At 41.6% G+C, this 11,678-nt stretch overlaps 1 protein-coding gene across 1 annotated transcript; it reads right to left on the bottom strand.

Moving 5' to 3' along the window:
• Nucleotides 1-618: 618 nt before the first annotated feature.
• lgalslb (lectin, galactoside-binding-like b) lies at nucleotides 619-9,375 on the bottom strand. The gene is made up of 5 exons (XM_076104204.1): nucleotides 9,110-9,375; nucleotides 8,471-8,566; nucleotides 8,301-8,389; nucleotides 7,394-7,580; nucleotides 619-4,927 (listed from the first exon to the last, which is right to left on the bottom strand). Exons 1-5 carry the CDS (start codon nucleotides 9,140-9,142, stop codon nucleotides 4,784-4,786), a joined length of 549 nt encoding a protein of 182 aa, XP_075960319.1. The 5' UTR covers nucleotides 9,143-9,375; the 3' UTR covers nucleotides 619-4,783.
• Nucleotides 9,376-11,678: the final 2,303 nt, after the last annotated feature.

Genomic DNA, 11,678 nt, shown 5'->3' with positions numbered 1-11,678 from the left:
ATGTCCGCTATGTAACCTGTCAGCTGTTGATATTAGTAAACAGGTAGTAGTAGTTATCGTTTTTGTAGTAGTAGTAGTAATTCCCCTATTAACAACGTGCACAGTGGCGGCTGGTCAATAGAGGGCGCTAGGGCGCCGCCCCACCTTGAGCCACAACAAATAAAATAAAATAATAACTATACAAATTGTCAATATTTGTGTTTTTGAAACATGGAATCACCCAGTAATATGTGTAAAATATGATATCTGCGGTAAATATATGCTTTTCCTGCACGTCCTCTCCGCGTGTCTGCACGTCTCAGCAGCTCTTTTTTTTACTTTTTTTCAGCCAGCAAAAAAAAATTAGAAATTATTTTTTTTCGGGGGTGGATTTTTTAAATTTTTTTTAGTTACCTTTTTTTTTTTTAGGCTGGCGGAAATGGGCTTCCAGATATACGCTATGTAACCTGTCAGTTGTTGATATTAGTAAACAGGTAGTAGTAGTAGTATAGTAGTTATAGTTTTTGTAGTAGTAGTAGTAATTCCCCGATTAACAACGTGCACACCCCTTAGTTTAACAGGGATGTGGCTACTTGTTCTTTTTGTTATCTGGGTGAATTTTCAGACAAAGACACTGAACACAAGAACATTTTGTTTATTAGTTTGCAAAGTAGCCATTTTTTATTTTTTAACAAAAGCATGAGGAACAAAACATTTGGAGGTCTCAAACTAAACACCGGTCCAGTGAACGTCGTCGTTGAGACAAAGTCACGGTGAGCTCAGGATATTTTGGGGGATTTCCATCATCGTGAGCCTCAGACATCCCAGATAAAAAAACAACAACACACAAGTCAAAATGAGTTAAATTACGATTCAAAGAGAGGAATCTTTGTTCAATATGTAATATTTGACCTCAGTTACTTTCATCATAAAAAAAAAAATCCTTTTTCAAGATGCCTTCATATAAACAGCATAAAATAGTATGTTACCAAATACAGTAGGCATGACGTCACCACACACACAACCCTGCTGGTTATTACACCGTAAAAAACAGAAACCACACAACACATTACTTCTACTCAGAGGACATAAACGATGTTCTCACAACATGTCATGTAGGTTTTAGCACTTTTTAGTAAGTCGCGTTAAAAAGCTTTAGATACTTTAGGTGTTCAAAGAGTTTATATTTTATATAAAACTGGAATCTTCATAAATACGAGGTTATTAAAAGGTAAACGGGTCAAAAGGAAAATCTGCCCTTAAAAACACGCAGATGGAAAAATAAAAATAAAGTGCATGCTCGACTGGATTGAAAACTGGCATTGTAACAGCTCAGTCGATGAGGTGTGAATAACGCCAGGTACAAGCTTACATGCATAACTAAATGCTCGTAACTCAGCTTTGTATTCCTTGTTGTAAAAACGAAGCCTGCGAGGCCTCGTTTATAAATATGTACATCCAAAGTCCAGAAGCAGGTCAACACACAGGTCACAAACGCTTTGATGCCCTCCATTTTTAACTGAGGACAGCAACGGGGAGGGGCCGCTTTCATATATTATATATGAACAGTATTTCCACCTGGGTATTTATTTATAATCAGATTACAATCAGGGTGAGAATAACATTCAGTTTCAGTTTTAAAGGGTTAAAGAACAATTCAAATAATAGTTTAGAGGCAAGAATAGTTTCCACGTATCTTCAACGGACTTGGGATCATTAGGAGATCAGGTTTTCTAAGCACACGTACCGAAAACTTTGATTTTAAGGAAACACTAAGCAGTTATGAGTCGCTTCAGCGGACACCAACACCGTTTTCTTAAAAGTACTACAGTACCACATCCAGCTCATCATGTAGCTGCAACAAACTGTGCAGAAAAATACTGACACACAGCAGGAAAACGGTCTGCCGATAGAGTTTAACAAAACACACACCTAGCTCAGCTCCACACACACACACACACACACAACACTCTCCCTGGTTACAGTCTTGAATTGTTCATCTCCTTCCCCCATAAATCCAAGCTGAGGAGCTAAAAACTTTAACTCAGGGCTGCAGCTAACGATTATTGTCATTATTTTCTCGATTAATCGATCAGCTGTTTGGTCTATCAAATGTCAGAAAATGGTGAATCAGTGTTTCCCAAATTCCAAGATGACGTCCTCTTTTTGGGACATAAGTCACAGACGTTCAGTTTATTTTCATAGAGTAAAGAAACCAGAACATATTTGCATTTAAGAAGCTGAAATCAAACTAATTTAGATTTTTTTTCCCATTAAAAATGACCCAAACCAATTATCCAAATAGTCTGCGGTTAATTTAATTGTTGACAACTAATCGATTAATCGTTGCAGCTCTAATCTTTAACACGTCCATGAAACACACTGCTGAGTTATGGTCATACTCTCTTACATGGTGTATATTAACATTATTAAAAGGTAGCTTTACAAATGGATGGTCATCATTTAATATACAAAAACAGTATCCAAAAGAAAACACAGCCGGTCCACATTATTTGTACACATTTGCTTTGTGGCAACACTGGAGTTAGAAGCTGCGTCGCTCACTTTACTTTCTTAACTGCACCTCTCAGACCAAACTCTACTCACTTCCTGTTTGTGTCCCAAAATAAACCAGCGCTCAGAGCGACAGATGAGGAGCTGAGGGGAGAAAACAAGCTCGTCTCCAGAGCAGCGGCTTTATTGCTAATAAAATCTCAGTGCATGGATGTATAAATGCATGGAAAGCCTCTGTGTTGTGCTGAATGCTGCACACACACACACACACAAACAAAGGAAGCTTCATCAATGTGAGCAAAAGGTCGCCGAGTGCCCTGCAGTGAAGTCAGTGCAACTGTGCTGCACAGATGTCATGGCTTACTCCAAATTCACAGCAGCAGAAAGCTCGTTTAGATCTGAACTGAGGTGTAAAAAGAGCCCAGTGAAACGGTCCGCTACTGTTCTACGAACGCAGCATGAAGAGCACGCGTTCACTTTGCTGTTTGATATGAACTTTAACGGACGATCGAAGCTTCTCCAACCTATAGCCGTCTAATACGTCGTAAATAATGACTTCATTCATGGTTAATAAACATTTGACTTGTGTTTTATGGATCATATGATTACAAGCCATTAATAGAAACAACTTCTGGGTTGAAAAATCCCCTTTTTGCATGCAGGAACACATCGACAGTTTAAGACTTAAAAAGGGGAGAAAGTCATCAACATGTATAACTGCAGAACTGATGTTTACCAGCATTTATAACTGAATTATTACCAAATATAAAACAAACAAAAGGATTTCTCACAACGGGAAAAGCTGTTCCTACCAATGGCTTAGAACGGATCTATAAAAAGCATTAGTAAACGATTTATTATTCATTAATAAATCCATAAGATAAATATGCAGTGATCTTCTAACCTTTTGTTCTACTGCATGTGTGAATGCTGATACTCTAAGAGGTGTAAACAGAGACATTATACTTCTAATACTGAGAGTTTTGCTTTGCAGAAAACTTCTGCTTTCACTTTGTATTTAGCGTCCGTCTGTCTCAGTGAGGACTAAAGTGGAATGATTCAGGAAACACTTTCAGAAGCCGTCAAACACAAGACTGTAAAATAGACTAAAATACCACCAAAAAACTGTGACAGGAAGTAATAATTCTGTGCATTACTATATCTTCTATGCTACTATAGAAACATGAATACTACACATTCAATACACCACCAGGATCTGAAGGGCTTAGTTTTACACCTGCACACTTTGACTTGTTTCTTTTAAATGTGTTCTGAAGAGTTTCTTTTTAAGAATTAGTTGCATATTGGTTCAGTGTTTGATTCAGATGGTTTGCATGAAACTCTTTTTAAAAAGCAGTTTCTTCTCTCGTCTACCAGAGTAAACGGACATAATTCTACTTCCTGTTCAGCCACACAGGACTTTGTATCTTCAGGAGAATGGCGTCAGTGATCGCCCCACACACGCACACGCACACGCACACACGCGATGTAATCCTCATTTTGGGGGGATTTGGGTCGGTGAGACTGCAGCGTGTTGGGATAAGCCCAGGGAGGGAGTCGGGAGATACATCAGCAGAGTGTAATACTGCGTTCTATTGGGATCAGAATATTGGAGTTTTAGAGGATAAATGAAACAATAAATACAGCTAATCTGAAAGCATAAACAACCTGCAACATTTTACTTTGAAACTGTTTTATCTGATATGAAAATCATGTTTGTGGGCCCAGATTTGGATATTTTATATGACCAGTATCTCTCATTTTTTTGATCAATATGCATTTTCCAGTTAATCTAAAAAGGTTTTAGAAGAGTTGCAGAATTGAAACATTTAATCAGTCACCACATTTGGGAGATTTCCACCCATAATCAACATATTAGCTGCTCAGAGTCTGATGTTTGTTCCCGAGTAACTGCTTTCCATAATTTCCTTGAGAGCACTCCACGCCTGCCTCTACCTCGGCATCCCTCAAGGATTCAGCATGAAAAATTAATGTGCAATTAATAATCTGTGAGATCCCTGATCTGACAAAAACCTGGGGCTACAAAGAGAAAAACATTCATTCTCTCAGAAGCATCATCGTAAATAGAAAAGGAGCGAGTATAAGTGAATGAAAACGAAGCAGAAGAACTCTAACTTGTCACCGCAGGAGCCTTTTTCTCCAGTTGTTATGCTGCTGCAGTGTTGCATGATGGGTTATGGATGATGACGTAACAGGCGCACAGGTTTGTGTGTGTGGTCATGTCCTCGCTTCACACACACGGCTTGCAGAGCAGGAGGAGTGGCCGGTGTTAGCCGAGCTTGGTGATCTGTAGATCTCCTTTTATCTGTACTGTGTCGATGGAGGAGAAAGATTTCACTTTGTGATAAAAGTCAAAGAGCTGGTGTCCGTCCACGAATATCCGGAACCGCAGGTGCTCGCAGTGCATCTCAATCTGCAAAAAAAAATACAATATGACATTAGCACTGGAGCATCAAACTGCAATAAAGGCGGATTCATACAGGAATGAATTAGACACTCCGGGTTGTTCGCTCTCTTAGAATCAGATGAGAAGTCTGTACATTAAATATGAAGTACGACAGGTTGAGGGCAGCATAATGTGTTTACATTCCTACCAAGAGGCTACACCCACACACCTGGAGCAGGTGTTCTCATCATGGGGAGACTAAAGGACAAGCAGAGACGTGTGTCACATGCTGAGTGAGGAGCTCTCAGGCTCAATCTCAACACTCTCAGACGTCGATGTGCGTTCCCGTAAAGTCAGTGAGGGTTTAGTTCTGTCCCGCTGTCACATCGGCGAGTGTTTGAGGTTCTCTCTCGCAGACATTTTGAGCCCTTTATGAACACTTTGTCCACATTTCTGCAGACTTTGCCCAACAATTCATAGCAATGCGACGTTAAACACGGGGTTACCAGGAGAGGCCGACGACGTGTAAAAAAAAAAAAGAAAAAAAAAAAAAAAAAAAAAAAAAAAAAAAGTAAACAAAGAGGACGGCACATGTGTGTTCAGCCTGGTATATTTGACTTACTCAGAAACATTAAGGATTAAAGATGGGAGAGTGTTTTCACTTTTACCAAACCACCAAAACGCTGTCTGATAAATAAGCTAAAAGTGATTCTTAGTGCAGCTGCTCACTGTGAACCTCAACAAACAGGCAACAGAGAGAAACACCAAAGAAAACAAACTTCTAGGTGTGATGTCACTTCCTGAGGCAGATTGTCCGTCCGGCTGTGAAACCACGCGGCACATCAAGTGTCTGTCCACATGCCACAGGACTCATCTGCATGACAGCCGTTAATCTGCAGAGTCACGACCTGCTCGGCCACGCTCCCACCACAACACAATGACGCGCTATCAGAGAGCTGACGTTACATAACGAGACACAGGGATCAACTCTAAAAACAAGCCAAAGATGGTCACTGCTGTGTCTTTGCTGTCAGTGAGTTCACGTCGGATATTTTTAGGTCGAACACCATATGCGTTATTCATGAGCATTTTCAGAATTATTAGAGCGGACACGTCCTCAGGTCTTATGAGAGTTACTCATCATGCATGTGCTACTGCTGCTGCTCAACCCCGACACACAAACAGCTGATGACCCTGATGCAGCACACAGACGAGAGGCAGCCTGTATTTACAGCAGATAGATGGGATGTAGCAGCTTTAACATGTTCCAGTTTGTCTCTTAGTTCTTCACTGCGAGACAACGTGCAATCTATCCGTCTTATTGCTTGTAAAGTATTTGACAGGATTTTAAAAAGAGAACAATTCCACCCAAAAACACTTCAACACTGTTGACAACAAGGAAGCAACAAGCTATGTGACATCATTACAGAAACAAATCGGTCCCATAATAAATGCTGTAGAACAAAAGTTGGAACCAGCGTACGGTTCAGCATTCTAAGGCCTCGATCACAGCGAGACGCGTAGCTCGAGACCACAGGCTGTATTAAGAAGTGGACGTAGTCACCGTGATGTCATCCATTGGTTTGTGGACGTTATGAAGCCTTGAATTTGTTAATGTTGGCGTCGCCATCTTGGAATACAGTCGTCGCGGAGGAGTGGAATTGATACAGTATTGCAATATCTTGCGTGGAAATATTGTATTGATACACGTACCCCAAGTATTGAACTATTAATATTGGAAATACAAATAAAATAGCTTTTTCAGTCCACTTTAGTCCGTCTGCTCGACTGACAAACCCACCGTGCTGCAATAAAAATGATTAAAGAAAGAAAACTTTCTTATTAGACAAAACAGATGTTGGCAAACTGCATAATTTGCAGGTAATATATCGCAACAGATATTATTGCTACACTCTGCATATCGCAAAATGTTTTAAACTCACAATAAGATGGTATCGTGGGTCTTCACACCGCTACTCTTCACACTGCTTTTGTTTTAACGCCGTATTTGGTCCTTTAGCAGCTTATGCTGACTGATTTGTTTGCACTGCTTTAATGTTAAATGTGTCTCAAAACAACCACATAAAAACACTTTGTCCTTCTGATGTGGACGTACAACAAACACAAGATTTTCTTTTCAAGCATTAGATGGTAGATTTCCTGTTTAGACTTCTTATCTCATGTTAATCTGGTTTAGATAATATGGTTTAACTGGAGGTTTATTGCCAACTCATCTGATCGTCTAATCACGTCTGCTGCTCTTGTTGTAAGAGCAAGCTCACAGAATTAAAGAAATAATGATCCAAAGGAAATAAAATCCGTTGTGTAAGAGAAATCCTCACTGTAACCATGACAAGGAAGAACAGAGGCGAATCAGAGCAGAGGATGCTCGAGCTAAAAGAGAGCATCCCACAATCTTCATAAAAGCACTCGTGTTCCAACAAGAAACCAGCAAAAAGAACCTGCACATGAATACAAAAAAGGGATCTTTACCCTAAAAGGCTGATCGGGGATGAAGGGAAAGTAGTCGGTGGACGCCTCCTCCACCGTCCACTTCCCAGAGATGCGGGCGCTGCGCAGGAACTGGCGGTCGGTGAAGCGGGCGGTGAGCTTCAGGGCCACGTCGTGAGGAGTCCCCTCCTTCTCAGAGTCTCTGCCGCAGGTCAGGCTCACATCAAAGCTGAGGGAGGGAAGGGTGGAACAAGAAGAGGTCAGACAGGCAGCATACGAGTCCAGCTTCGCCTTCTTTGTGAGTGTGTAGACATGTTAACCAAACTATAATACATTATATTTGTATAGTGTTTTAAAAAAAAGCAATTACAATATGAACAAAAGAGATGACATTTTAAGTTTTAAGTGCAGTTTTTTAAAGTGGTGAGTGACGGAGAATGTCTGAGGTAATGGGGGAGAGAGTTCCAGAGGGAGGGGGGCAACGTTGGAGAAGGCCCGTCCCCCCCAGGTCCGATGCTTGGACAGAGTGGGGGGGGGGGGGGGGGGGGGGGGGAAGGGGTGGTTCTGGAGCAGTTCTCTCTCAGCCACGTGAACTTTGGCATGAAAACCGGTGCCAGCAGCAGCTTCTCAACACGATGAGGTCATGGAGAGGTTCCATCTAAGTTTGACACAAGTTTCCATGAAGACCAGAGGACACACCCAAAACAAGTCTGCTCCTGGGTCCTTTTCACCCCCTTTCTTTTCCCTCCCTGCTGGTTCTTGGGGCACGCCCTGTCTCTGCATACTTAAGAAGCCACCATGGCTGCCCATGCAGTGAGTGACGTCTGACTGGCTAAGAACAAAAAAAAGCTTATCTCTTTAAAAAATAAATGTGTTTAAAACATGTTGAGGTGAACAGGCTCTCCAGATAAGGAGTGCGTGCATGCATTGTTTAGTGGTGTTATCTTACCTGTCTGGCTCCAGGTCGACAATGCCCATCACTAGGATCTTCTTTCCTGGCCGCAGGCCGCCCCGGATGCGCCCGCTGAACGGCACCGTCTGCGTAAAAAGAAGTGAATTTATATTAGCGATGAATCAAAAACAAAATACAACTTGTATATGCAGACAGTTCTTTCATACCAGCAGACGAGATAAATCCTTGTCAGGTGAGATGAGGCCGGGGTTCCCCAGAGAGTTGTTCGTGGTGTCATCCTCCACGTTCTTCAACACCGGTGACTAAAAGAACAAACAAGCATGCACGCTGTCATTTATGAGGTAGATTTAGGATATTAAACTGCTTTGATTTGAGGTGAAACAGCACGAGGCTGCAGGCCTGTTTATTGATAAACACACTCAGTGTGTGGCCTTCCGTTCCCCAACAATGACGAGGTGGCAGCAGACCTGTCATCGTTTCTGTCGTGTGCCATGTGAAAGTCTAAATTATCCCCAATAAATTGCACATTTTACGCATTTTATCTGCTCTGTGATGGCCCGGTTGAGCGGCCTATGTGAGCGCGCACACACGCACAGACACACACAGACACAAACACCGCCGATACATTTCACCTCCAACATATTGGATTTCCCTCAACATGAAAGACGAGTCGCCTCGCGAATGTAAAAAAAAATGCTCTGCGCGCGGCGCTCCGCACTTTACAAATAAGCGCCGGATTAAAAAGACACCCACGGTGCGCTAATACATCAAATCCGGCATGCACGCACGGGGGTAAATAAACACGAACACGCGTAACGCGCGTAAAAGATCCCAAAAATACTCACTATTCCGTCCTTTCCCGCTGCCTGCACCGCCATCTTGAGCAGAAGAGCATAGGATGCTTATTATCGGTACAGAGAGGCAGCGCTGCCGGGAGCGGAGAGCGTGGTGTGTCCGCGTCGTGGCGCTGACTCAGGAGGATATTCCTGTTCTCCTGCTGCTGGTTCCTGGGTCTCTCTCTCTCTCTCTCAGCCGGCCAGCAGGACGTCTCTCTGAAAATGGGTGGATATCTGCTGACGTGTGCTTTTATAATAATTACGGACTAAAAAGCTTAATCCCCGTCTGTTGGAGACGGCTAATCACAACCAAGCAGCGCTCTTTGGACTCCTTATTAATATTATATATGGGAACAAAAATCCATTTTATAATATAATTATATTGAATGAGCGTCAGACTGCTGCACTCGCGTGTCCTGAATTGAGGTTAAATGTGACACCACTCAATACTTTTGAATGATTAAAACCTCTGAGGCTATAAACAGCTATAAATAGACCAGTTTCTGCTCAGTTTGATTGCTTTTCATTGAATTAAGTGCAAAGGCACAAACTGATTTTGCACAAATACTCCCTCCTCTGTCTGTCTTTTTGTCTGTGCATGCAAACCCCCCCCCCCTCTCTCTCTCTCTCTCTCTCTATCTATATATATATAGATAGATAACGGTGTGTGTGTGTGTCTTTTTAGTTTACTGGTGCAGTGGCGGCTGGTCAATAGAGGGCGCTAGGGCGCCGCCCCACCTTGAGCCACAACAAATAAAATAAAATTAATAATAATAATAATAAACTATACAAATTGTCAATATTTGTGTTTTTGAAATATGGAATCACCCAGTAATATGTGTAAAATGTGATATCTGCGGTAAATATATGCTTTTCCTGCACGTCCTCTACACGTGCACGTCTCAGCAGCTCTGGGGCGCTGGAGAAACTGCCCCAAAGAGGCGGGACTATGAAGCAGTTTAGCCAATTGCTGGTTAAAGATATAAATGTGTGATTTAGCCAGGCGAGTACGAGCAGCGCCAGCGCGAGCACTGCAGGAAATGATCCTCGCTTAAACCGGAAGTTGTTGAGGAGCGAGGAAATGAGGAAATGAGGAAATGACAAATAAGAGACTTGGGATGTACATCCCAAGTTGTACCCTAGCATTGTTGGCTAGGGTACAGCATTGTTGACTTTGTCAGCACTGTTACCCGTGTGTTTGCTTGAGGTTGTACGATGTTAGCATCGTTAGCTTCTAGCCTAGCTCAACCGTCGCCATGTTGAGAGCCGTGTGGAGGCAATAGTGTGCTCTGAATTTCATATTGAGCACAAAGAGTTACTACCTGAAAACAGCACACAAATAAAAATCAATTAACAGACAGTAAACAGTCATGTGCTGTTACACTAATTTCCTCACATTTATTAATATTAATATTATTTATCTGTTTGGCTGCAGCAGCAGACACAAACATCCTAACTACATCGTGCTGCTCTCTGACTTAATTACAACAGTGGACGACACTGATGCCTGTTTGTTTCAATTATTTACAAGCGATTATTGTTACATTTCAGCGTTGTAAAGCAATGTTTTCTAAGTTTTTCCATCAAAAATGTCTTCTGTTGGAGTTTTTCTTGTCTTCTCAACTATTCTAGGCCTGTTTGAACAATTTGTGATATTTAAACTTGATACCTCAAACCAATCCTCTACTTGAAGTGTTTACGTGTGTTCAGTGTTTCTAAATGTAGGAAAGATTTCTATGCTCTAAAGCTTCTGGGCTTCTTTTTTTGATCAGATTGATTTAACTAAACTGGTTAAATGTGATTAATCGGTTGCAAAAATCTGTTGACACCGAACAGTTCTTGAGTAAATGAGTTGCTTTCCCTCCTTTTAAACATCCATCCTCAGTGATTAAAGTCTCGGCTTGTTCTGCAGTGATGAGTCTCTTGTTTTGTGCTTCCATCTTGTGGCTTATTTAGGAACCACACCACAATATCAAAGCTTGTTCTGAAAATAATAATTTCCACATAACTTATTCATGAATCTCTGCAGAGTTTTGATGGGAGAAGAATTGCCAGCCATGCCTGTGATGGAATGGTGGGACAGTCTTCCCAAGATGAACCAGCATGAAACATCTTCACACCCTCAGGAAGTGAAGCAGAAATGCAACTGAACGAGACCCTGAGCCGACACTTAACACTGAAGGTGAGGGGCTCAATGAGAGGGTATCAGTCACATGGAGAAGATACCGGAGCCTCCGTGCTCGCACCACCAGACTCTCAAACAGCTTCGTCCACCAGGCTGTTAGGAAGCTGAATTCTCTGAACTCTCTCCCTCCTCTCTTTTAAGACTCCCCATGTCCAACTGCTGCTAAATACAGATTGATAGTTTTTTTGTTTTTTTTTCTCTTATTATATATATATTGTCGAAATGTTTTTTTAATCTATTGCACTGTATTCACTTTATATGTTTATATGTTTATATGTTGGACTAGAGAGATACGTCTTTTCAACTCCCCTGTATGTCCAGTACATTGTGGAATTGACAATAAAGCAAACTTTGAACTTTGAACTTTGAACATCACTGTGTTATCTTATAGAA

The sequence above is a fragment of the Anarhichas minor genome, unplaced genomic scaffold (assembly GCF_050575085.1).
Source record: "Anarhichas minor isolate MPS153535 unplaced genomic scaffold, ASM5057508v1 ptg000029l, whole genome shotgun sequence".
Classification (NCBI taxonomy): domain Eukaryota; kingdom Metazoa; phylum Chordata; class Actinopteri; order Perciformes; family Anarhichadidae; genus Anarhichas; species Anarhichas minor.
This window is presented reverse-complemented; position numbering and strand designations above follow the sequence as displayed.

Bases quoted from the DNA above. Each gene is read 5' to 3' on its own strand.
- lgalslb (XM_076104204.1), bottom strand. From the start codon at position 9,142: ATGGCGGTGCAGGCAGCGGGAAAGGACGGAATA. The intron at 8,567-9,109 runs GTGAGTATTTTT...TTGTTCTTTTAG, and splicing joins CAGCGGGAAAGGACGGAATA to TCACCGGTGTTGAAGAACGT. The intron at 7,581-8,300 runs GTAAGATAACAC...TCCCTCCCTCAG, and splicing joins GTCGACCTGGAGCCAGACAG to CTTTGATGTGAGCCTGACCT.